This window comes from Trypanosoma brucei, chromosome 1, assembly GCF_000002445.2.
Source record: "Trypanosoma brucei brucei TREU927 chromosome 1, complete sequence".
Classification (NCBI taxonomy): domain Eukaryota; phylum Euglenozoa; class Kinetoplastea; order Trypanosomatida; family Trypanosomatidae; genus Trypanosoma; species Trypanosoma brucei.
This window is the reverse complement of record NC_008409.1, coordinates 607,255-630,172: the sequence shown is the minus strand read 5'-3', so window position 1 is coordinate 630,172 and position 22,918 is coordinate 607,255. Positions and strand designations below refer to the sequence as shown.

The following is a 22,918-nucleotide window of genomic DNA, read 5'->3' as shown; positions in this document are numbered from 1 at the left end:
CTTTCTTTTAATTACTGTACACCACAAATTCCCTCAACCTCACTCCATTCTATTTATCTAAACTTTTCAACTATAATATTTACATTGCTTGCTTGTTTGTATGTTTGTTTGCTCCTTATCCTTATCCTAATCCTTTCTACCCTTTTTTTTCTTCTTCCTCTTCCTGTTATTCTTTTTTCTTTTTCATTTCCTTTTTCCTTTTTCCTTTTTTGTTTGTTTGTTTTTTTTCCAATACTATAGAGGCAGAAACCCAAAGCGATAAAGCGTGAAAGGAATTCCCTGCGAGCGGTTAAAACTAAAACCAATATGTTCCCCCGCTTGTATTTCTCGCAATGCCTGCAATTCACCACAACTCCCTCTATCACCCCGTGGTTGCACCTCAACGCTTACATTACTGGAAGGTAAATGATCCACCATATCAAGTAACGGAAGTAATGTGGGAACAAGACGATAATCCTCCGCCACGCCATCACTACCAAACACCGCACCGATGGTGGCGCGAAGTCGTTTCATAATGCGAGTTTGTCGCTCAGCTCGGCCATATGTGGCGAGTGCGGAGTAATGTAAACTTGATCCCACATCTGCTGGTGCGAGTCCCCTGTCCGGTAACATATGCATTCGACTAAGAACAGTTCTCCAAGCCCAATAACACACTTCAACTGGTGGACCTGCATTTCCCCATTGATCCGTTAAGGCTCGGAGTACCGTCACCCAGTCACGTTGGTGATCATCCCACTCCAACAATTGCGTTGGGTCCAACACATCTTTGTAACGTTGTATTACTGCCGTATCATCTATGGCTGGATATGGTAAAACATCAAAGTATGGAGCAAATGGCGAGTGTACATTAATTCTCTCACCTGCGACAAGAAGTGCCAAATGCACCTGATCGCATAACACGGGATCATTAACACCACGCGCCATGAGAAGTCGCCGCACATCATCGCGTGTGGGAGGGTTGAGCGATCGTATAAAATCCGTATTGAGCAATCGATCTGCTGTAATGGAGAGAGTTGTCATGGGCACTGAAAGAATTGTTGTGCCTTCACGGAAGGTTTGTGTTGCGATGAGGCCACGGCACTGTTCAGCACTCGGTCGTACCGCCACGCCTTCAAAAGTAGCTCCACTGGAGGTGAGAAATTTCATCAAAGCTTCATATGCCTCTTTTCCCGTTGCTGCTGCTGCTGATGATGATGATGATGCTGCCGCTGATGTTGTTGTGCTAAATGTAGTGGAGCATCCCACACTCCGGCTACCTGCCGCTACCGATGTGAATGCGGCAAATGACAATCTAAACATAATGTTAACCGACGGCGGTGGTATTTGTGTGCTTGCGTGTATGTATGTGTGTGTGTTTGTGGAGGGGGAAGGGAGGGAAACACACGCGACAGAAATAACAACAAAAAAAATACCAAATTTAAAAACAACAACAACAACAACAACAATAGACAAAAGAAAAAAAGAAAAAAGAAGAACAAAATGACGGTAGGGCCAGACTACGGGGTTTTGTGTGTTTATGTGTGTATGTGTGTGGCGCGTTTCCTCTTTTTTTTTTTTTTTGCACGCCTTCTGTTCCTTCCTATTGACTATATTTAACCGCCTTATTCTTTTTTTTTCTCTTATTCCCTTCCCTCTTTTGATCTAGCAGGTGCATAAAGAAGAGAAAATAATGGAACGAATGAATGAAAGAATAGTAGCATGAAATACAAAGAAAAGAAGAAGTTAAACAAAAAAAAAAGAAGGCAGATGGACATAAAAAGAACAAATAATAACAGAAATACGGATTGAAGAATAGTAGCAGAAACATGTTCAACATCATCATATTATCATCAGCGCTTCCTAAACACATGCAAGGGAAAAAATTGCACGCACACCCGCATACAAACAAAAACACAAACACATGTACAATTAAACAACTAAGTAAGCATATATATATATATATATATATATATATGGAGTTGTTTGAATGATTCAAAAACAACAACAACAACACAAAAGGGAATGGGAAATGCGGGAAGCATATATTTATTTATAAATATGTGGTAAAGAAAGAAAGAAAATGAGGTATGCAAATTGTTCGACGGCAGTACGTGGACAGCACATCGCGAGGAAGCGGCCAATGAATTTAATAATGTAAAGCATGGCAACAAGAAGAAAATAAGACAAAATAAAAATAAAAAAGGGAATCTGGTTTCGGGCGCAGGGAAGTTGTAGTTTTAGTAATGCATACGGAAGATGAAGTCTAGTCCACCTGAAAGTTGTGAACAGTTCTCTTTTTTTTTTTTTCGGCTTTTTGAATGAAGGAAAGAGACAAAAAAAAACAAAACAACGCCCGTCCTTTTTAATAAAAAAAAAAGGAACGTGTGTTTCTGTGGAGTGAGATTGTTCACCCGTGGAAGTCAAGCAGTAACTGCGGTGAACAATAAAATTAACAAAAAAAAACAGACGAAGAACAAAAAAGGACAAAAAAGATGAAATTAATAAATGATAAGCGGGAGGAAGAGGAGGTAAAACAAACCGCTGCTGTTGGCGTTTGAGGGAGAAAAAAAAAAGAAAACAAAAACTCAGCAACAACAAAACTCACGGCAACATTTCCATCTTCCGTTTCCCACTTGCGTATCTAAATTAACTTCACACATTTCCCCACTTTTCTACTTCCCCCACTTTCTTTTTTTCATTTGCCTCCAAAAAAATCTTTCGTCCTCATTTCCTGTTTCAAAAAAAAAAGAAAAAAAAAGCACACACCTATTCTCATTCCATTTGCTTCGTTATTATTGCTATTATTATTATTATCATCATCATCATTGCGGCTATAATAACGAAGTGAGGGACTACTACACCATTGGTGAACACACACATTTCCCTGCACCTTCCAAAACCACATTGTAATATAATATATATAATATATATATATATATATATATATATGCGCCCGATGTTGCGCCACGCTGTCAGGTTTTCATATTTTAATTTATATTTGTCTTTTGGCACAGGGTCACTGGCGTCTGCAACCGATTGGTGTAAATTTGTGTGAGAGGATTGAAAATGAAAGAAAAACAACAACAACAACAACAACAACACGCCCAAACATACATATATAATAATAAACAGAAAACAAACAAACAAACGAAACAACACCGCACGACAACCATGTGCAGTATTATATAAAGGAAACTAAACCATGAGTACAAAAAAAAAGAGAGAGGAGGTAGGAAGGATGCTGCAACTGCTGCGTGAGGATCGGAATAGTTGCGAGGAAATGTAACGCACACACGCATTTTATCTCTCCACCCGATTCCTCTTAACTCACATGCATCATGACTTCATGTTATTAATTTTTTTCTTTTGTTGGATCTACAGAAGGTGGGGTTTGTTGGCTTACAGTATTGTTTTGCTGCTTCTCCTCTACAATAACGGGGCCGCTACCAACAACATTCCGACGATGCCTTTGCATGAGACCCGATGAAAGAATAGAAACGGGATGTGACACTCCACTTAAAGGTGCCAATGTGTGATGACCCTTCACGTTGGTATCGTCCACTAAAACATCTACTGGACGTAGTGGAGGGACGGGCACAACAACAGTTCCCCGTTCCGTAGGCGTTGGTGGCGTGATGGTTACGGTTCCGTAATGATGTTGAGTTTGTCCCTCCTCTCGCCAACCCCGCACATCCCCAGAGGTTTCCAACGGCGCTAACGAATGGGGTCGCAAAGCCAAACGTACGCCCCCCGCCTCAACTCTTCCACCGCCGAATCTCCTCCCCAACCCTGCACCAAATGACAACGAACCAAATTCATGTAACGGGGGTTCTCCCATGAGTTCTGCACGGACCAAACTCCTCGCTTTACTTAAAGCGTCACCACTACCCAAAAATGGTCCCGGATGGGTTTGAGACAACAATGCCTCCGCGGCAAGACGGCTACGCGTGGCTTTTGATGGGGACTCGAAAGGCATTGTTGTTTCAAGGGGGTCCCCTACCGTTGATGCATTGCCATCATTACTTGAACATTCACAGTTGCCGGCCTTACCCACTGACTCGGGCCCCTCTGCGGTGACACATTTCTTGTGTTTCTTCTGTTGGCCTTCACTACTCACACCACCACCACCACCACCACCACCGTCGCTGTCGCCGATGCTATTTACATCCGTAACAGGTACTGCATTCAACTTCATATATTCTACAGTTTCACTTCTAGTTTCCTTTTCCTTTTCCTTTTCCGCTGCCACCTCCACCTCCACCTTCTCCTTCTCCTTTTCCTTCGTTTCATCCAACTCCGACTTGGTTTTCCCCACACCACTGGGGCTACTGCTGCTTAAGAGGTTACTGTTAACGCTTTTGGTGGTTTTGTCTTTGCCTTCACCGACTTTAGATTTCGCCTTCCCCGCGTTCGTGTGCGCCACGTTGACACTAGTGGTTGCAAGACTCAAGCCTGCACGAGCGGTAGGGTATGGACGAAAGCTAAATGTTTGCGTGGACACCCCTTGCAACGAGCCGAATGGCGCCCTGTCATCTTTAATGGCAGTTTCACCCAAGTAAATACAATAATCTGAGGTTATTCCAAAGAATTCCCGCAGTGTTCCCACGGGATAGTCACTTTCCACACGCAGACGGCGATACGCCACAGTTCCGTCACTGGAACTTGCTCCACCGCTGCCACACTCAAGCGACGTGACTGATGTCGCCTGTTGGTCATCCCCCTTGGCGTTATCCTTATCCTCAGTTGTGTTTCGCTTTAAGAGCATGACAGTGATACTAATTCTGCTTCCATCTGTGGTCAATTGGTCCCTTGCGGGGCTTGTTGTTTGGTATTCCCTTCGCAAGCGTGGGTAAGAACCCATAGGCAGAGGAAGTGTTGCACGGCTTCCCGTCCCTGCATCAGTGGAACTCCCCATCATTGTAGCGGATGCCGTAAGACCTATATTCCGTTGTTGCCACTGTCCATACCTACGCAAAGGGTTTGGCATTGGTGAAGTGCTACTGGGGCCACTACTAATGCGATTTGGCATACGCGGCCCATCATAAGAACCTCCACGCTGCTGCAGTTGTATTGTGTCAAGTGGTGAGAGCATCACAGGTGAGGCGGAATGACGGAGAATGCCACGGTTTGCGCCAGGGACAGTGTGTGTGTACGGCACCGCATCCCGCTCCTCAGAACGAGTGATTCCCGTGCCGAGTCCATCTGCAACAAAATGAAGATGCAACACCGCATTGGGAGGCAATTCAGCTACTCGTGTTGACTCCGGTAGCGCTCTGTCGCCATGGAAAAGGCAACAATGTGTTCCATGAGAGCGGCGGTCGGGAAATGCCAACGAAACGACGGCTCGCATAAGTGCCCTCACTGAAGTTTCACCCTCTGCAGGGATGTCAATTTCGATGCCACATGCAATAACTCGTAGCCGCCGCAAACCTTTTTCTCGTTCTTTGCTGCTACGAATAGGCGGATGCGCGGGAAGCGAGCGTAGCGAGTCCATTCTATGACTTCGTGCCCGCCGCGCTACCCTTCTAATAATTTCACACTCCCTGGAGGTGAAAAATGGGTAGGGTATATGACCTCAATGTTATAAATAATATATATATATATAGGTAGATAGATATAAAATCTAGACCCGCAGTACGTGGGACCCGAGCTGCTCTATTAATCTTTCGTACAAAACTCTTAAAAAAACAAAACAAAACAAAAAAAAGAAATTGTGCTTCTTCTGAACTTCCGTGCCTGTGCGCAAGGCCACTATCACTATCACTCTCTTCTCTCTTTTTTTTTCTTTTTTACAAGGCAAAAAATTCTTAAATTATGCTGCTGCCTAGGGATAAATAAGTGTGAAACGGTACAATTCTCTCTACTTTTTAGAACCTTTTACGGATCAGGGCGAAACACCAGCTTGTCCGCTGGGCCGCAACTGCGACAACCCTTCTGTAAACTACTGAAAAAAAGAAAAAGAAAAAGGAAAAAAACAAAAAAAAAAAGACCCTTGTAACCAATTTCCAACCCCTCGTTCCCTTTGCTTACACGCTGAATCAATTGATCAACAAGTCGTTTGTATAAAAGGAGATAAAATCAAAAAAAAAAAAAGGAAAAGGGAAAGATGTAAGGAATATATATATATGTAAACAAACAAATAAATGTATGTGCTAGTGAGTATATGTGCAGGCAGGCAGGCAGGCAGGGAGGAGGAGGAGGCAAACGGTGAAAAAAAAATAATAATAGAGAGAGATGTAAAATTTTCTTCTGTGTGGAAAACACGCGTGGGTGGTGGTGGGATATCCAAATAGTGCAAATGTATCGGAAGGTTCCCCCCCGTCCCCTCATTTCCCGTGTAAAGTAAATTCAAGAGATAAAACCACCACACCGCAGTTGTATCAAACTTGGTGTAGTGGAAGTTCCTTCGCTTTAACATTACCACGGACACGACACCATACGACACACACAACACTCAACATCAACCTTAACACTTGAAACGACTTGCAACCCACGCACCCAAACTGCAGGCAAGCAGTCCGCTGCGCCATCAATGAACTGCGGCCAGCACCGCTCAAACTTATGATTCCCAGGTCCATTATCAACTTCACTTATTAATGAGGATGGAAAGTCAACACATGAAGATAAAACATTTGCTCTCCACCATTGAACTATAACGGTAGGTTGTGGCGTCCACAGGCGTTGACGGAGCCATTCTCTCAGAATCACTTCATCTTCGTTGCCGGACACCGTCACATGAGCACCGCCATCATATGGAATTCCGTCCTTCCGCTGACACCTCAATAAATGTACAATTAATGGCCCACTGGGGCTCACAAGAAACGACTGCGCACACATCTTTCCCGCTACCCAACAACTTCCACAGCTCACAACGCGACCCCACACCGTGTCATAATTATTACTTGGAATTAAGCAAAAGGCCGCCCCTCCACTTCCTTCCGTCGGCAGGAATGGAAGGAATTCGATAAACTTCATGTTGAAGTCTGCCACAAGTCGAGCGAATTCGCTGGTTTCAAGTAGCGGCCATTCTTCAAACAATGCCACTGCTGTGCCTGTGGGGTCCTGCAGTTGCGACCGAAGGGTAGAGCATATTTCTTTTATCAAATCACTTTCAACACCAGTGAGGCCTTGGCGATTTCTCAGCACAATACACACCTCATTTTCTAGATTTGTTATTCCCGCATCTTCAGGTGGGATGCAATGAAGGTGCCCAAATCCCACCAGTACTCGATAAACCCTCGAAAGGAGGATTCCAACATACGCCATGTTTGCATCACTTCCGAGAAGGAGATTTTGCGAATCAGGCGTCAGCACATAACCCCCGCTTGTCATCAGGACTCTTTTCGTTACGTCGTGCAAATTCGTCACAGGTTCAAACAGATCATAAGGATCTCCACTGAAGCACCAACAATCGCGTAAGACACGATACAACTGTGCGAGAATCGTAACAGTTATGGTATCCATTTCCTTTTCATTTCTCTGCACCACCATTTGAGGTTCAGTGAAGGTCTCTTGAAGTATTTTGTTTATTTGCTGCCACAATTCCTCACACTCGCCCACATCCACGCGTCGCCGCTTCCTGCTGGATGTTATAACATCCCTCAAATCCACAGCATCCGTGATCGCGGCCGCCCCGCAGCACTGTTCCATATAAATATGAAAATAAATGACAAATGTCTGATGATAAAAGATATGGAAGGGACACACCGCTTTACTAAACAATAATACCCCTGAATAATGTGACGAGCGAACAAACAAACAAACCAACGACTAAATCAATATGATATATCTATATATATATATCTATATATATATATATATGTGAATACAATGATACGAACCTGCGCTTATTTTCTTATTTTACTTATTTTTTTTTTAAATGGTGCCCCTTCCCTCAAAAGCGGAAAAAAAAAAGGGGGGGGGCACGCACTCCTTTTGTTCTTTTTTGTTTTTGTTTTTGTTCGCCTTCCCAGACTTTGATATTTTTTTCTTTAATCTAAATTCGGTAAAGGCATTCTCCTACCGCAAATTTAAAGATAAGAGACGTAACATTCATTAAACCGAGAGAAGAAGAAGAGAGAAAAAAAAAGGGAAGAGAAGACGAAAAAGAGAGATTTGTTGAGATTTCAGGCTAATTCGAAGCCAATTCCTTTTTTTTTTGCATTTTACATCATGACGGTTGAGGAAACCCAACCTCAAACAAACAAACAAAAAATAAAATGGCGAGGAGATAATTAATGAAAAGACGTTGCCAAGGAGGCAGCGACGGGGTGAAGCGGTGTTTTTCTTTTCTTTTCTTTTCTTTTCTTTTTTCTTTATTGTTTTCATGTTTTGGTTTTGGTCGTCGTTGTTGTTATTTGTCCGTTTTCGTTTTCTTTTTCTTTTTTTTCTTCCTTTTCCCGTTTCCCTGAACCCCATTACCTCTTCCCCTCTTTTCTTTTTTTTTCCCCCCCCACACATGTACATGTGAGGAACACGATGAAAGACCTCATTTCACTTCAACATCTTTCATTCCCATGAACTCAATCACATACTTTTTTTTTTTTGCAATTTTACATATTTATTACAACCTCAAGCAAACAAACAAACAAACAAACACACAAACATATATTTGTAAATATATGCAGGCATGAATGTATTTTGTCATGATACTTTTTTTTTTTTTACCTTCTTTCAAGCCTTCATATTTCATATATATATATATATATGTACTTTTTTTTTTTTGCAGACCGTAAAGGGAAGGCTGCGTAACGGGTAAAAAGAAAAAAGAAAAAAGAAAAAGTCTCACATCGTACAGCACACACGTAATATACGTGTAAAAATATAAACAAAAAAGTATATAAGTATAAATGCGTTTTTTTTGTTGATATTTGTTGCTGAGGTTGATTACGAGCGCCCTGCAGTCAAAAAAAAAAAAATGAATGAATGAAGCGAAAAGAGAAAAGAGAAAAGAGTAAACGAAAATAAAAAACAAAACAAAAACACAACAGAAACAACAACAACAACAACAATGAAACCGAACAAAACGAAAACCCAACACATCTTTTGCACCGCTGCCGCCCTGCTCTCTACTTGCACCTCAAAAAAACTGTACATATACATTTCTTTTTTTTTTTCTTCAAAAAAAAAAAAATTATGCGTTTCCAAATCAGCACCAGCGCACTTTCCAAATCCCATGCGTTTCTCTTTCCTCTCCCTCTTTTTTTTTGTTTTCCCTTCCCCACCCTTCCTCCCTCACTCTCTTCTCTTTCCATCATCTCGGTTGTTTGTTTGTTTATTTATTCGGTTTGTACTCCACAGGACCTACAAGAGACGGAGGAACCAAATAAACAAAAGTAAAAACGACAACAACAACAACAACGAAAAAAAAAAAAAAGAGAGAGGAAAGAGAAGAGAGTGAGGGAGGAAGGGGGGAAGAGGAAGGGGATTGGTTGGTTGACAAAGGAAATAATAAAACAAACGCATATGCACTTTCCTCCGTCTCTTCTTATTTTCTGTCAACACACAATCATGCAGTCATATCATCAGAAAGAGACACACATAAATAAATATATGAATATATTTATATGGGAGGATAGGATAAGTCATATGACACCAAAGGCAGAGGGAGGGAGGGGAAACACACACACACACACACACACATATATATATATATATATACAAATCCCTCCTTTCTTTTTCTCTCTCCTTCCCCCAGCATGGGAAATGGTTGCGCTTACAACTTTAATGCTGCTGCACTTGTTGGACATGGTAGTTTTCTATTTTCTCCAAGAATGTCTGCGCATACTGCGGCGAGTAGTATTGAACAATCTCAGGTGGGTAGCAGTTGTTGATGCTTTGAATATACTCCGCCAGTTTGGAACCGGGTTCGGGTTGAATGCGCTGCACAGTTGCAAGCCCACGGTTAGCTACGAACTCCCGTTTGGCGGCGATATCTGTTGGTAACACCTTTGCAAACTGTCCACAGACGTACTTGAGAACATTCTTTGGTGCTTCCGGGTGGAGCAATGGCTCCAAGGCGGGGAGTTGTACGCAGCGCTGAATGATATTTTTGAGCGCCCGCTTACTTTTCATGCGGAGATCATCCGAACTGCTGGGATGTAAGTAGAGGTCAAGCAGTTTGGGAAGTACATTACAGTCTGCCACAGCTTTTGCATGATCAGCACTGTGACGGCCAATTTGCCCAAGTGACCATGCGGCCGCAGACTTTATGTGATCCTCCTGTTCCTTTTCCAGTGCATTAGACAATGGCTCAATACCACAGGAGACAATGACAGCGAGAGCGAGCGTCTCAGAAAATGCAGAAATGTAACCGAGTGTCATAATTCCCGGCAACCGTGCGCTGCCAGTAGACTCATTTGTGTAGTCTACGAGTGCTCCAACGCCACCCGCATTTACAATAAGCTGCGCTAACTCCGGTGTGTGTTTGGCAACCTCCCGAATACATGTGGAGGCATTCTTGCGTACCGTTTCATCGCTATCCTTCAGTAGCGAAAATATACGGGGAAATATTTCTCCCTCCACCACCAACTCTGCCAACTCCACGCTGTGCTTCGCAATCTGCGCAAGACACTGACACACCTGTCGCTTCAGTTTTCCATCATTGCTGCCAATGAGTGGCGCGAGGTGCGTAACCGCGTCCTGATCCACCACCGCTTGCGCAAGTTCCGGTAAATGTTTCGCAATATCCGCGAGTGTTGAAGCCGCTGTCCTCTTGAGTGAAAGCTCCGGCTCCTGAACGCATAATACCAATGGCGGAATGGCGCCCTTGTCAACAACCTCCTGCGCGAGATGGGCATTATGTCGTGCCACATAACCCAACGCCCATACGGCGCTTTCCTTCACCGTTGGGTCAAAATCCTCCAAACATCCAACGAGGGCCTCCACGGCTTGACTGCCCACCACCGCCTGCGCCAGTTGCGCATTATGTCGTGCCACGCTGCGTAACACAAACGCTGCTGACTTTTTGTAAAAACGGCTCTGATCACCGAGTGAATAAACCAATTGCGCGAGTATGTCACCGGACACGACACTTTCCGCAAGTTCTTCATTGTAATTGGCAAGCCTTCCCAATGCAAGTGCTGCGGACTGTTGAATGGAAGGTACATTATCTAATAACAGTGGCCGAAGAAGTTGCATGACACCGGCCTGCTGCAAGGCATCAATATGTTGTGGTTTTGAAGCAAAATCTGCCACCGTCTGTACAAACTTGACACGGGCCCTTTGGTATTCCTCAAATACCTGAATGATCTGCCTGTTGGGCATTGTGATGTGATAGTTTTTTTTTTTTTAAAAATTCTTTTTCCTGCTCTTAGATAAAAAGGGAAAAGAAGAATCTTCCGCCCTTTCTCCCCAACCTTTTCTATCTATCTTTCTTTCTCACTTCTTACCTTTTTTTCTTTTCCCTTCTCACTTTCTTTTATCCTTTAGAAAGCTAAAGAAACAACAACAACGACAAAAAAAAACCACTGTGCAGCTCTTCTCTTCTTGACTGCTTTCTACTGTTGGTGTTGTTGGCGCTGTTACAAAATATTTTTCTTTTCCTTGTTCCTCCTTTTAATTTCCTCTTCTTTTTCTTCTTTACGTGTCTATCTAATTGCCGTCGTAAATATATATATATATATATTCACTAAATGCTCACCTTGTCCTTTCTGTCTTCTTTTTTTTTTGTTTCTCCCTAAAAAGAGGAGAAAAGGGCAAAAAGGAAAAAGGAAAAAGAAAAAACTAAATGTATAATTCTTCCTTCTCCTTTTTTTTTTAAAAAAATACTTTTCCGTGCCTTGTCACCGCCTACGATACGCCTTCAGTTTAAACGGTCTAACAAATACGGAAGATGGAGGTAAAAATGTTGACAAATTTTAATACCCCCCCACCCACCCCCAAAGAGAGAAAACAAAAAAAAAAATAGAAGAAAAGAAGAGGACAATAATAATAATAATAATGATAATGATGATAACAGCAGTAGCAGTAAGTGACATATTATCTCCGAGAAGAAAATAATAATAATAATAATTTTTAAAGAAAAAAAACATTACAAGGTAAATAGAAACATACACAAACATATACATAAATAAAGAATAGAGGGAAAGAGAAAGTAAAACATTTTACAAGTATGACAACAATAACGGTAGTACTGAGAAGAGAGAAGAGTTGAACAAAAACAACAAAAAACAACAACAACAACAACAACAAGAAGCTCAACATCAAACTCAACAACACAGAAGGGCACAGCGATGCGGAACACTGAAAATGGCAGCAACATCAACAATAACAATAATAATAATAACATTGGGAGTGAAATGCGTGCGTGACATAAACAGGGGGGAGGGGAGGGGAGGGGAGGGAAAAAAAATATAAATAAATAAACGTGTTGGAGCGTTTATTTTTGCATGGAAAACAGCCGCGTGGAATCCCTGCCGCAGTTCCTTTAATCTTACACATAAACGCAACAACAGGCTCATCAAGAGCCGAAACTAAAACCACCGCCACTAATAATAACAACAACAGCAACAGCAACGAAAGCAAAAAATCAAACATCAGTTTTATACTTATCCCCTTTCCATCCTCCTTCACTTATCCATTTCATCACTGGCTCAAAAATGAATAAATAAATGGGTACAATAAAATAAATAAATAATTAATTAATACAACACTTCCGTACGACTGGAACTGGCTCCTGGCAACCATTCCCGCAGTTCCTGTTGACCTCTGCTGGATACAGTGCTGCTCCTATGATGATGATGATGATGATGAAGAAGATTATGATTATTATGATTATTAATATTACTGATGCTGCTAATGCTGTTGTTAATACTATTGTTGTTGTCACCACCACTACCACTGCCACTATTATTATTATTATTATTTTTCATGTTGCTGTGATGGGTGTTGCTGGCCGTACTTCTCCTTCTTTGCTTCACAATAATAACTCCTTCTTCTTCCTCATCCTCACCATTATCCTCATGTGCACATTTCAACTGTTTGTTATGACCATTTCTGTTGTGACTGTTGCCGTCAGCACTTCTGATGCTGGCGTTGTGGCTGCTTTTCCCATTAATACCACCAACTGCAGCTGTTGCCGCTTGCAACAACAACAACTTTTGATGATTTGGACTTTGTTTTTTGTGATTTTGTTGCTTCTGACTTTGACTTTGACTTTGAATTTGAATTTGAGTTGATTGTTGTTTTTTCTGTTTTTGTTTTTCCTCCATCTGATGCAATTGCTCACGAAGCCATTGCACTTCCACATCCCGTTCCGCCAGCAGGTCCCGCAGCAGTTGCGCTTCCGCTTCATAATTATCATTAGCGCCTCCTCTTCCTCGTCTCTCCAATGCACTCATTTGTCCTAAAAGTTGTTTATTTTTTTCGTGTAGGCGTCGAGCCAAACATTCCGCCGCCTCCGCCCGCCTCAACAAATTCTTTTCTTCAGATGTGGTTGGCCGTGACGGTTCCGGCTGTGGAATTATATGATTAGTAATGACACATGATGTGGATGGTGATTTGCTATGAAATGGAGGTTGTTGTTGTTGTTGAGCTTGTATGGTATCCTGAAGTGAGGCAAAAAGCTGCAATGCCTTCTCTGCTTTCTCTGACTTCATTATATATATATATATATATCAGATAGATAGATATCTTTTTCAAAAGTAATATTTATTGCTTCTTTTTATTCCTCTTTCCCTTATTTTATAAAAATTCTTTCTTTCTTTTTTTCCTTCCTTACTTCTATATGTGTACGTATATATATATATATATTTCTCTTTTGTTTTATTCTTTTCTATCTTTCTTTTTTTCCTTTTCTTTGCGTTTGTTTAATGAATACAAATATGTATGGGTGACCCCCTTCCTTTTTGTTTTTGTTTTTGAACTTAGCCAACTTCGAAGGGATGTTCGAGGTTATTCTCCCCCACTTTTTTTTTTTTATGGCGTGTATTTACTATGATAACTAATATGTGTCTTTTACTTGGTTTTATATTTCCCCATACTGATGTATAACCAATAAAATAAAAAAAAAGAAATAAAAAAAGAGAAAAAAAAGAGGAAAAAAAAGAAGGGAACGTTTTTTTCTTTTGTCAATTTAAACCAATTTAAATCAGATACATATATAACTTATTAATTTAATTCAATCATTTTTTTTTACATTTGCATTTGCATTTGCAAGTGGTTTATTGTATATCTTTTCTCTCTCCTTTCTCTTGTTTGGGATTCACAAAATCCCTCTTCTCTTCTCTTCATTTCTCCCTCTTTTTGGAATGTTCCCGCCTCTTTTCAGTAATGCAGTTGGAAAACTGACGAGTGACGGGAACATTCCAAAAAGAGGAAAAAAAAGCACAGAAGCAAACATCCAAAAAACAAAAAACAAACAAAAAACAAAAAACAAAAACAAAAAACAATTAATTTCTTCAACAAGAAGTAATGGAAAAGAAGGAAAAAAAAAGAAAAAGATGAAACAATAAAAAGAACAACAACAACAACAACAACTGAAAACAAAAACAAAAACAAAAACAAAACATCATCATCATCATCATCATGCATAAGCAGCACACAAACGGGGACGGCGCAACATGATCATATTATTTGTAATACCAAAAAAAGAGAAGAAAAGAAAAGAAAAAATACACGTTTATTTCGTTTTCCTTTCCTTTCCTTTCCTCTTTTTTTTTTTTAAAAAAATAAAAATTCCCTTTATTTATTTATTTGCTTGCTTGTTTATTTTCTTTTTTTTACTATTACCTTTTCAAATAAAAACAAACAAACAAACAAACAAACAAACAAAAAGGGAATTTCAGAGACACGAATACGCGATTGCACAGCGTTGCGCCCCTCCCAGGGGATCACTTCTTTTCTTTTTTTTCTTTTTGAAAAATCAAATCAAATCAAATCAAATTAATTTAATTTAATTTCAAAACATGCGCATAAGAGTTGAGGTGACGCCTACGCGTGGTGGAAAGAGGAGAGAAAAGACACGGGGGAAGAGGGGAAAAAAATAATAATATGAAACAATGGAAGATGGAAAAGAGTTTGATGCATAAATGAAATGAGCTCGACGGAATGTATCGAACTAAAATTTATTTGAAACGTGTTTCCTTTTTTTTTCTTTTCCTTTTCCTTTTCGTATTCTTATTTATTTCTTACCACATTTCATATTTCATATCTCCCCTTATACAAATATATTAATTAATAAATATTTATATATTAATATTTCCTCCCCTCCCCTCCCCTCCTTTTCTTTTCTCATTGAAACATTCTAATAATATACATGACACATTCCTTCCTTTTCCTTCCTTCTTACCACCACCAAAATCCAATAATAACTCAATCACTCCATTTTAAAAATTATTTATTTTTCCGTATTTATTTATTTACTTCCTTCTCTTTTCCCCCTTTGTTGTTATTATTATTAATAATATTATTATTATCTGTTGTTTCATTTTTCATCTTCAACTTCATTTTCCCTTCATACTTTTTTTCCTTTCTTTCTTTCTTGTTAAGGCGGGGGGGGGGGGGGAAAGGAAAAAAAAAAGAAAAAAAAACGCCAATTAAATTTGATTTAATTTTGTCCTTTTGAAAACTATTCCTTCCGACATCATTCATAAAATAACCAAAAAACAAAAATATAATCAACAGCGACCAAATGCGTATAAATGACAGAAAGTTTTTTTTGTTGTTGTTGAAAACACGCACAAAAGCAAAAAAACAAAAATACCAACAACAACAACAAGAAACAAAAAAAAAAAAAAAAGAGAACCGCGCAGCAGGAAAAAAAAAAAGGAAGAAAAAAAATTTGTTAAAGTAATTCTAAAACAAACGAACAAACATTCAAATATTCGAATATATTTGTTTAACTTAATTATATATTTATTTATTTTATTTGCAAAACCCCAAAACAAAAAACAAAAAAAAACAAAAAAACAACAAAAAACCTCTTCAGAAGAGAAGAGAACTGAAATGAAGGGCCCATCAATTGTTGATGGTTGAAAATGCCCATCCTTTTCTTATATTATAATATATATAATATATATTTTATGATATAATTTTATTTGAGCTGTCGATTATATAAAAGAAAAAAAGAAAAAAAAAAGAAAAACACAAAAAGCAAAAGGACGCACAAACCAACAACCGTAAAAACAAAACAAAAACAAAAAACAAAACACCGAGAAGTGATATAAAATTAAATACAGGTCTGTGTGTGTGTGTGTGGAAAAAAAAAATGAAAGTGTGTGTGCATGTAATCTAGTCGCTAAATAGAATGGAAGCCGTGTAACTTTTCTTTTTCTTTTCTTTTCTTCATTCGTGAAATTGAAAAGTAAAGGTAAGATCAAAAAAAAAATATATAAATATATATATATATATATATAATAACAACAATAATAATAATAAAAATGGTAACAAAAACTGATAAGAAGAACAACCCGAACACGACTTACTTCTTACTTATTTATCTTTTATCTTTTTGTACAATTAATTAATTAATTAGTTAGTTAACTATTTTGTTTTTGTTTCCCTTTTCGTTCTGAAGCACACTCGTCAATACCTTTACTCTTTTCTTTTTGATTATCATTAAATTTTCTCCACCTCTTCTTAATAAATTTATTTATTTAAAATCCTTCTCTTCTCTTCTCTTCCCTTCTCTTCTTTTTTTTTTAAATTTTGTTCCCCCACACGTAATATATATTATTTATATAATATATAAACGATCACATAAGTAAATAGCAGAATAAATGAATATAAATAAATAAATATATATATAATTACTTGTGTATTTGTGTGTGAAATCTAAAGTTGCACGGAACGGAGGAGGAAAACAAATAAAACTAAAGGGAAAATAAAAAAAGAGGTTTCTGAAAATAACATAAAACTACACCACAAAAGCATTTATAGTGAAATTAAGGCGAAAAAAAAAAGAAGAAAAGAAGGCATGACTAAGCGCATGTGGAATATCTCTAAAAACAAAAACAAAAATGACAACAACAACAACGAGCCAGAAGTCAAAACAAACAAACAAACAATTGGACACACACACAAAAAAAAAAAAATGAAATAAATAGACGATGAGGAGAGAGAAGCCCACAGGCTCAGCTCGCCTCAAAAATAAAATAAAAAACCTAAAAGGCTAAACGAAAAATAAAATAAAATGAGGAAAACTAAAAAAAAAAAATGAGTAAGTTTATATGTTCAGGTTGAAGGATTTGGGAGAGCAAAAGAGGCACAGTTGCTAAGAAAGTGAAGGAAGAGCCACACAATGATAAGAGAAGAATAAGGAAATAGATTACGCGGCACAAAAATGAAAGAACGAAGGAGGGGGGGGGGGGGGGAGGAGAAAAAAGAAAGATAAAAAAAACCCAAAATAAAAGGTAGGAGGCGAATATCCGAAATGAATGTGCAAAGCGCACCAATTGAAATTAAACCGCCATAGTTTCCCTTTTCTCAACTCTTTCACCACTCCTCATCTAAATTTCCTCGTTTTATTCATTTATTTATCTTTTCCATTTCTTGCGGTTCTTTTCTCCTTCGCTTCCCTTTCCTCTTCCCCTTCCTCCTCCTTTTTTTCTTTTTGGCTCCCCCACTTCAATAACACGAAAGTCAAAACAAAACGGTAAAGATTCTTTTAAAGCAACCCCATCCAAAAAAGAATGTCAACACACACACACACACACATACATACATACATATATGTATGTATATATATATATATATACAAATGTAGAAATACATTAATGTACACGTGTGAAACACATATAATAATAACAGTAGTAGTAATAATAATAAAAGTGGCATATGAAGACCGCAGCAATGACGCGAGAGCATCCCCCTTCCGAATGAGAGGGAAAATACCGACACGGCAATGTAGACGTGTATAACACATATATATATATATATATATAGTCACAAGTAAAGTTTACATAAATAAGAATACGTAAATATGTGTATATATATAAAAATATATGCACACATACATGTATAAAAGTACATAAGTACACGATTATATATAAATATATAAATATAAATATATATATATAATTATACATAATTGCAGATTGCGATGAGCCGCCGCCTCGGCCGGCCCTCCACTCATTCACTCAAAACCAAAACCAAACCAAACTGACCTCACATCAAAGGAGCAGACAGACGAGGATGAGTGAAGGTGTGGGAACGGATTCCACTAACATTCTCCGTCATCACAATCAACCTGTTGCTGATGCTGATGATGATGTTGTTGTTGTGGCTGTCGCCTCGGTTGAGAATGGCTCTGCCGCCTATTTTGCTGACGCTGCGGAAAGGCCGCTTTGTTGCATGGTGGGGGTTGATAGCGAGGGCTCATGAATTGCTGCTGCTGCTGCTGCTGTTGTTGTGGCTGTTGCCGCGGCTGATGATGGGAGGCGGCAGTTGTGGCAACATGAGCAAATGATGATGAGGGAGGGGCAAAACACGGCGGTGCATCGGCTGCCAATTGAGTTGGCGTACCGGGGTGTGTGGGATAATGTTGCGAGCAGCGATTGGGATGAGGTTGGCGTTGCTGACAGTGAGCACTTGCCTGGCTGTTTCTCTTGGATGCAGCTGTAAGGGCAGTGCGAAGTCTCGTCTCAATGCGGGCGGCGTACGGACTGTTCTGCAATACCGGACGAAGGCGTTCGTTGACGTACTTCAATTCATTTTGGTCGGTGATACTCCCAATGAAGGTTTGCACCACAAAGTTCCCGAAACTGTCCTGCACGAGACGCTGCAAGGCACCGGGCTTACTGATCAGCTCTTCCATCAGGAGCCTTCGTACAGCCGGGACCCCACCACAAACCTTTATAGTTTCTTCTACGACATTACTGCCAAACTTGTTGCAGCTCATATTAAGCAGCTCCCCAGCGAAGCACGATGTAATGTATTCCGACGCGTCAAGGCCAATACTCTGAATGATACGTTGCACGACGTAGTTTCCAAACGGATCCAAGGCAACATGGGCGAAGTACGGTACCAATGGGGAAATTAGTTGCTTCTTTTGGGCTTCGTTGCAGAATTCCAATATGTGCATGAAAGAGATGCATCCCTGCTGCGTGGCGGCAAGGTACCGCGAGTGCGAGGCGAGCACATCAATAATCGGTTGGAGGTCAATTAACCGACGCTGAAAAAGAGACTCAAGGATGTGTCGGGTGTGCTGCGTCGCCGTACAGAGGTTCAGCACTAGTGTCTCCGTGAAGCATGAAACAAGAATTCTCGTGTGCTCAGCGCTCGCGTAGCTCTGCAGCGCACGAAGCACGTGGCAGCCATGCACATCAAGTGCTACCCTTTCCAAGTCATCAGCGATTTCCCTCACCATGGTATCCACTAAAGCGGCATCCTGCGAGGACAAGGCGTTAATCAACATCGAGCGACCGTCCGGCGTGCAGGCCAGTTCCACCACACGCCCAGCACATTTACGAAGAAACTCGCTGGTGGTATCAATGAGGGGATGGACATCAAGTGCCGTTGGAGCCGTCACTGCTTTACTATATATCGGCGCTTGGCTCGGGGGTGGCTGTTGTGAGGGGCGCGGTTGCGCGTACAGCTGATAGGGCTGATGCTGAATGACATTATGGCGCGGATATTGATGTTGTTGCGGTTGTTCCTTCTGCTGTGGTGGGTAATGCGGCTCCTGCTGGTAATGACCATAGTCGCCGCTTGTTGATGGGGCGGGTCGCGAGAGGGTCGGCACCGGGGGCGCTGTTGCTGTTGCCGTTGCCGCAGCAGTTGTCCGTTGTTGCGGATGCACAGATAGGTTTCTACTTTGGTGCGACTGCAGTGGTGTTTGAGGCGCAGCATATGTGTTATATTGTTGCGTGGTGATTGTTCCGTAGGGGCTCGTCGGGGGCCTCCGCATCGGAGCTGCTGCGGGGTAGGAAGAGAGTTGTTGAGCACACGCCGCACACGGGCACTCCGCGTAACTCAATGGTGGAGCGCTTGCAGGTCGTTGCAGTTCCACTGTATTGTTCACATCATGGTAAACACTTGGCACATACATGTCCGCCTCCGTTTGCGTGGCATTTGACTGCCGCTCCGGCTTGACGCGCGTCGCGGGCTCGTTAGTTACGGTGGATGAAGAGGGAATGGCCCTGGACTGCTCGTCCCGCTTTATGATGGCAGGCCTTCCACCTGCCGTATGGCCTCCGCCATGTGTATTCACATCGCGTACTTCCATAATGACTGGTGACGGAGGCTGACTAGTAGTGTCACTTGCGTCGTGTTGCGTTGCGTTTGTTTTCTTTTTTGTTTTCTTTTAAATGCCACCGTGGGAGATAGCCAGCGGCAATGTAAGTTTATATCCAAGTAGATAGAGCTACACGTGAAGGTATATGAAGTGCGTTTTCTACGCACCCTTTCCTTCCTCTTCTAAACTAACTTCCTTTCTTCCTTTACTTCTACCCTTTCCCCACGCTTTTGCTTTGCTTTGCTTTTCCTTCTTCTAATCTTCTCTAATGCTATCTTCCTTTGTTGTCTTCGCCTTATTTGTTTTCTTCCTTTTCACTTCGGGGGTTTAAATCCCCTTCGATTGTAATGCTTATCACAAGTTCACTCCGTATATATATATATATACTTTTCCCTTTGCTTATCTCTTTCTTTATATTAACTCTTTGCGCTTCCCTTCTGGATGCGTCCGTTGTTGAAATGTTACAAGGTGATGGATTGCGTGAGTTAGTCTTATATTTCTTTTTCTTTAGTTTAATTTACTTTACTCTTTCTACTCTAGGGCTAAATAAACCAAGAAAAAAGGTTAAGAAAAACGGAGCGTATGAATGGTGCCACATAAATGCAAGAGTACAGCGTTCAGGATCATGTACGCTTACATGTGTAGAGTCAAATAAAACTTCCATCAAAACAAGTAAATACGCTGATGAGCGTTCGATATTGTTGGACGAATACTGTTTTTCTGCCGATCAGATTCCAACTCAATTCCCGCTTCCCTGCTTTTTTTTCCATTTTTGAAGCATATTACTTCTTATATTATCACTCCGCCTTTTCTGTCCGTTCACCCACACAACTAAAGGGCCTAAATCGATTCTAATATGAAGCAAAGACACCTTCTCTCCTTCCATCCACACACACACACACACACACACACACACACACACACACACACACACACACACACACACACACACACACACACACACAACCTAAAGGATGTAATGAAACCGAATGCGGCGCTGCGGAACTAACACATCAGCCACCCTTCGTGATATCTATATGATGAGCAAGGGGGAAAAAGAAAAGAAAGAGGGGGGGGGGAAGGGGCGCAGTCGAAGTAACGAGGGAAACCCAGTGATGGGAAAGAGACGCAATAAAATAAAATAAAATGGGAGAGTCGGTGAAACTACGGAGGGAAAAGAAGTTAATCGGTGCATAAACCACAACATCACCATTTAACAAGGGGAAAAAATAGATGGCGAAGCGACTCAAAAGACGAGACGGGAACCTTTGCGTTTACATTCTTATAATATGCAAGAGAAATACAGGAGGCTCAGTTTACAGCCGCGACACATCACATAAATTGTCCTTCATTCTGCGTGTTTCACCTTCCGTCTTTGCTATTGAGTGCCTGTTTCATTGCGGCCTATCTTGTACGACTTTCCTTTTACCCACTACTCCCCGCAAGTGCCTCGTCGCACTCTGCAATGACGGCCTGTGAAATGTGAACAGCCGCGTGCAGAACTGCCGCCATGTCGGGCATATTCATCCCACCCACCGTTCCCTTAACACCGGCATCAAAACCTCTTCGACTACTGTCGTCCACATCATCACCATCAACATCGCGCTCGCTATTATCGTTACTGTTATCCTTTCCAGCTTCCTCCCGCGGACTGCGAATAAGTCGCATGGCATTCCCGCGGCGCGAAGGCAACTGCTGAAATCGCATGTGAAACACTTGCCCGAAGCTGTTGACTGCCACACGCAACTGCTGCGGCAGCGCCAACTCCTCCAACCGCGTTGGATCCACCACATAATGCCGCGTGGGCGACACATGCACAACACTCAACACCGGTAGCCGACTCCAATTTACTGCTGTGGCATACGGTTTACTGTAGTTCACTTCCAGTGAAAACCCGGCGGAGGCTTCGTGAAGGGTAACACTTGGTAGTCGTACAGTTTTGAGTGCAGCATGCACCGCTAGCGCCACGATGGAGGCCAAACTCCCCCCATGAGCCTGCAGTACATGCGCGTCCACATCAATACGAAAAGCATATCCCCCTCCAATATACAATTGTTCACCGGGAAATCCGCAACAATCCACCCGTTGTTCCGCAGTCTCTTCCACCGGCTTCTCCTCTGCTGCGCCTCTTCCCCCGAAGGCATCCTCCCTTTGTTCATCATCTCCCTCATCAGCAATAATCTCCGCCTCCGCAATTCCCAGTTGCTGCTGCCGCTCCTCAGCCGTAACGCCTTGTGCCCCGAACGTTTGACGGATGGCCGTTGCTAAGAAGGAAAGGAAGGCTTGACGGTAGCGGGCGCTGTTATTTCGCACCGATTGCGCGTAATGCTCCACCACAGCGGGAACGGCATCGATGTTGACAAACAATGAGCCACGCGGTGCCTGGCCGCGGTCGATGTCCAGTTCCACAACTGACGGTGTTGCAGCGGCCACAACAGTGGTACCATCGCAATGCACCTCAACACTACTGCCTTCAAAATGTGTGGTTGAGCCGCGGTTAGTCACAACGGTGAAGGGACGGCGCTGCGTAAGGGATCGGCCGTCACTGCGAACACCGTTTGCAATGCCGTCCTGCACCGTCCGTATTTCCGCCTCACTGACAACAGGGCCAAACTGCATTCTGTGCTAACGGTTATGCCGACGCTCAATACACATGCACACAAAATGATAATAATAATAATAATGCAACAACCCCCCCACAAAAAGGAAAAATAAGGAAAGGAAAGAGGGATGTAAAACTGTAAAGAGAAACCGCAGAGGAAAACC

At 41.4% G+C, this 22,918-nt stretch overlaps 16 protein-coding genes across 16 annotated transcripts, besides 24 other annotated features; 3 read left to right on the top strand and 13 right to left on the bottom strand.

The window, feature by feature from the left end:
* TB927.1.2730 (hypothetical protein, conserved) lies at positions 235-1,299 on the bottom strand (the record flags this gene model as incomplete). The annotated part of the gene is made up of 1 exon (XM_001218971.1): positions 235-1,299. The coding sequence occupies one exon, from the start codon at positions 1,297-1,299 to the stop codon at positions 235-237; it is 1,065 nt and encodes a 354-aa protein (XP_001218972.1).
* Positions 1,170-1,299: a sequence feature (Signal peptide predicted for Tb927.1.2730 by SignalP 2.0 HMM (Signal peptide probabilty 0.998, signal anchor probability 0.000) with cleavage site probability 0.219 between residues 44 and 45).
* Positions 2,967-3,278, bottom strand: TB927.1.2720 (hypothetical protein, unlikely; the record flags this gene model as incomplete). The annotated part of the gene is made up of 1 exon (XM_001218970.1): positions 2,967-3,278. The coding sequence occupies one exon, from the start codon at positions 3,276-3,278 to the stop codon at positions 2,967-2,969; it is 312 nt and encodes a 103-aa protein (XP_001218971.1).
* Positions 3,081-3,149: a sequence feature (2 probable transmembrane helices predicted for Tb927.1.2720 by TMHMM2.0 at aa 15-37 and 44-66).
* Positions 3,137-3,278: a sequence feature (Signal anchor predicted for Tb927.1.2720 by SignalP 2.0 HMM (Signal peptide probabilty 0.001, signal anchor probability 0.997) with cleavage site probability 0.001 between residues 48 and 49).
* Positions 3,168-3,236: a sequence feature (2 probable transmembrane helices predicted for Tb927.1.2720 by TMHMM2.0 at aa 15-37 and 44-66).
* A 53-nt stretch (positions 3,279-3,331) lies between the features above and the next one.
* On the bottom strand, positions 3,332-5,473 carry TB927.1.2710 (hypothetical protein, conserved; the record flags this gene model as incomplete). Its single annotated transcript, XM_001218969.1, has 1 exon — positions 3,332-5,473. The coding sequence occupies one exon, from the start codon at positions 5,471-5,473 to the stop codon at positions 3,332-3,334; it is 2,142 nt and encodes a 713-aa protein (XP_001218970.1).
* On the bottom strand, positions 6,397-7,629 carry TB927.1.2700 (hypothetical protein, conserved; the record flags this gene model as incomplete). The annotated part of the gene is made up of 1 exon (XM_001218968.1): positions 6,397-7,629. One exon carries the CDS (start codon positions 7,627-7,629, stop codon positions 6,397-6,399), a length of 1,233 nt encoding a protein of 410 aa, XP_001218969.1.
* On the bottom strand, positions 8,035-8,445 carry TB927.1.2690 (hypothetical protein, unlikely; the record flags this gene model as incomplete). Its single annotated transcript, XM_001218967.1, has 1 exon — positions 8,035-8,445. One exon carries the CDS (start codon positions 8,443-8,445, stop codon positions 8,035-8,037), a length of 411 nt encoding a protein of 136 aa, XP_001218968.1.
* Positions 8,041-8,094: a sequence feature (2 probable transmembrane helices predicted for Tb927.1.2690 by TMHMM2.0 at aa 70-92 and 118-135).
* Positions 8,170-8,238: a sequence feature (2 probable transmembrane helices predicted for Tb927.1.2690 by TMHMM2.0 at aa 70-92 and 118-135).
* On the bottom strand, positions 8,866-9,156 carry TB927.1.2680 (hypothetical protein, unlikely; the record flags this gene model as incomplete). Its single annotated transcript, XM_001218966.1, has 1 exon — positions 8,866-9,156. The coding sequence occupies one exon, from the start codon at positions 9,154-9,156 to the stop codon at positions 8,866-8,868; it is 291 nt and encodes a 96-aa protein (XP_001218967.1).
* Positions 8,875-8,943: a sequence feature (2 probable transmembrane helices predicted for Tb927.1.2680 by TMHMM2.0 at aa 46-68 and 72-94).
* Positions 8,953-9,021: a sequence feature (2 probable transmembrane helices predicted for Tb927.1.2680 by TMHMM2.0 at aa 46-68 and 72-94).
* TB927.1.2670 (axoneme central apparatus protein; importin alpha-1 subunit) lies at positions 9,703-11,244 on the bottom strand (the record flags this gene model as incomplete). Its single annotated transcript, XM_001218965.1, has 1 exon — positions 9,703-11,244. The coding sequence occupies one exon, from the start codon at positions 11,242-11,244 to the stop codon at positions 9,703-9,705; it is 1,542 nt and encodes a 513-aa protein (XP_001218966.1).
* Positions 11,655-11,660: a repeat region (telomeric repeat hexamer TTAGGG).
* On the bottom strand, positions 11,838-12,011 carry TB927.1.2660 (hypothetical protein, unlikely; the record flags this gene model as incomplete). The annotated part of the gene is made up of 1 exon (XM_001218964.1): positions 11,838-12,011. The coding sequence occupies one exon, from the start codon at positions 12,009-12,011 to the stop codon at positions 11,838-11,840; it is 174 nt and encodes a 57-aa protein (XP_001218965.1).
* Positions 11,850-11,954: a sequence feature (1 probable transmembrane helix predicted for Tb927.1.2660 by TMHMM2.0 at aa 20-54).
* Positions 12,189-12,440, bottom strand: TB927.1.2650 (hypothetical protein, unlikely; the record flags this gene model as incomplete). Its single annotated transcript, XM_001218963.1, has 1 exon — positions 12,189-12,440. One exon carries the CDS (start codon positions 12,438-12,440, stop codon positions 12,189-12,191), a length of 252 nt encoding a protein of 83 aa, XP_001218964.1.
* Positions 12,198-12,266: a sequence feature (2 probable transmembrane helices predicted for Tb927.1.2650 by TMHMM2.0 at aa 20-39 and 59-81).
* Positions 12,324-12,383: a sequence feature (2 probable transmembrane helices predicted for Tb927.1.2650 by TMHMM2.0 at aa 20-39 and 59-81).
* A 180-nt stretch (positions 12,441-12,620) lies between the features above and the next one.
* Positions 12,621-13,577, bottom strand: TB927.1.2640 (hypothetical protein, conserved; the record flags this gene model as incomplete). The annotated part of the gene is made up of 1 exon (XM_001218962.1): positions 12,621-13,577. The coding sequence occupies one exon, from the start codon at positions 13,575-13,577 to the stop codon at positions 12,621-12,623; it is 957 nt and encodes a 318-aa protein (XP_001218963.1).
* Positions 14,541-14,730: a sequence feature (Signal anchor predicted for Tb927.1.2630 by SignalP 2.0 HMM (Signal peptide probabilty 0.000, signal anchor probability 0.998) with cleavage site probability 0.000 between residues 62 and 63).
* On the top strand, positions 14,541-14,876 carry TB927.1.2630 (hypothetical protein, unlikely; the record flags this gene model as incomplete). Its single annotated transcript, XM_001218961.1, has 1 exon — positions 14,541-14,876. The coding sequence occupies one exon, from the start codon at positions 14,541-14,543 to the stop codon at positions 14,874-14,876; it is 336 nt and encodes a 111-aa protein (XP_001218962.1).
* Positions 14,598-14,642: a sequence feature (2 probable transmembrane helices predicted for Tb927.1.2630 by TMHMM2.0 at aa 20-34 and 39-58).
* Positions 14,655-14,714: a sequence feature (2 probable transmembrane helices predicted for Tb927.1.2630 by TMHMM2.0 at aa 20-34 and 39-58).
* Positions 15,236-15,413: a sequence feature (Signal anchor predicted for Tb927.1.2620 by SignalP 2.0 HMM (Signal peptide probabilty 0.004, signal anchor probability 0.996) with cleavage site probability 0.002 between residues 58 and 59).
* TB927.1.2620 (hypothetical protein, unlikely) lies at positions 15,236-15,544 on the top strand (the record flags this gene model as incomplete). Its single annotated transcript, XM_001218960.1, has 1 exon — positions 15,236-15,544. The coding sequence occupies one exon, from the start codon at positions 15,236-15,238 to the stop codon at positions 15,542-15,544; it is 309 nt and encodes a 102-aa protein (XP_001218961.1).
* Positions 15,320-15,388: a sequence feature (2 probable transmembrane helices predicted for Tb927.1.2620 by TMHMM2.0 at aa 29-51 and 55-77).
* Positions 15,398-15,466: a sequence feature (2 probable transmembrane helices predicted for Tb927.1.2620 by TMHMM2.0 at aa 29-51 and 55-77).
* A 294-nt stretch (positions 15,545-15,838) lies between the features above and the next one.
* On the bottom strand, positions 15,839-15,964 carry TB927.1.2610 (hypothetical protein, unlikely; the record flags this gene model as incomplete). Its single annotated transcript, XM_001218959.1, has 1 exon — positions 15,839-15,964. The coding sequence occupies one exon, from the start codon at positions 15,962-15,964 to the stop codon at positions 15,839-15,841; it is 126 nt and encodes a 41-aa protein (XP_001218960.1).
* Positions 15,845-15,898: a sequence feature (1 probable transmembrane helix predicted for Tb927.1.2610 by TMHMM2.0 at aa 23-40).
* Positions 15,865-15,964: a sequence feature (Signal anchor predicted for Tb927.1.2610 by SignalP 2.0 HMM (Signal peptide probabilty 0.001, signal anchor probability 0.998) with cleavage site probability 0.001 between residues 34 and 35).
* Positions 15,911-15,916: a sequence feature (GPI-Anchor Signal predicted for Tb927.1.2610 by DGPI v2.04 with cleavage site probability 0.74819994 near 17).
* On the bottom strand, positions 18,140-20,143 carry TB927.1.2600 (pumillio RNA binding protein, putative; the record flags this gene model as incomplete). Its single annotated transcript, XM_001218958.1, has 1 exon — positions 18,140-20,143. One exon carries the CDS (start codon positions 20,141-20,143, stop codon positions 18,140-18,142), a length of 2,004 nt encoding a protein of 667 aa, XP_001218959.1.
* A 356-nt stretch (positions 20,144-20,499) lies between these two features.
* Positions 20,500-20,602: a sequence feature (Signal anchor predicted for Tb927.1.2590 by SignalP 2.0 HMM (Signal peptide probabilty 0.304, signal anchor probability 0.695) with cleavage site probability 0.198 between residues 33 and 34).
* Positions 20,500-20,928, top strand: TB927.1.2590 (hypothetical protein, unlikely; the record flags this gene model as incomplete). The annotated part of the gene is made up of 1 exon (XM_001218957.1): positions 20,500-20,928. The coding sequence occupies one exon, from the start codon at positions 20,500-20,502 to the stop codon at positions 20,926-20,928; it is 429 nt and encodes a 142-aa protein (XP_001218958.1).
* Positions 20,518-20,586: a sequence feature (2 probable transmembrane helices predicted for Tb927.1.2590 by TMHMM2.0 at aa 7-29 and 44-66).
* Positions 20,629-20,697: a sequence feature (2 probable transmembrane helices predicted for Tb927.1.2590 by TMHMM2.0 at aa 7-29 and 44-66).
* Positions 21,578-22,771, bottom strand: TbEAP1 (RNasePH-like protein; exosome-associated protein 1; Rrp42 homologue; the record flags this gene model as incomplete). Its single annotated transcript, XM_001218956.1, has 1 exon — positions 21,578-22,771. The coding sequence occupies one exon, from the start codon at positions 22,769-22,771 to the stop codon at positions 21,578-21,580; it is 1,194 nt and encodes a 397-aa protein (XP_001218957.1).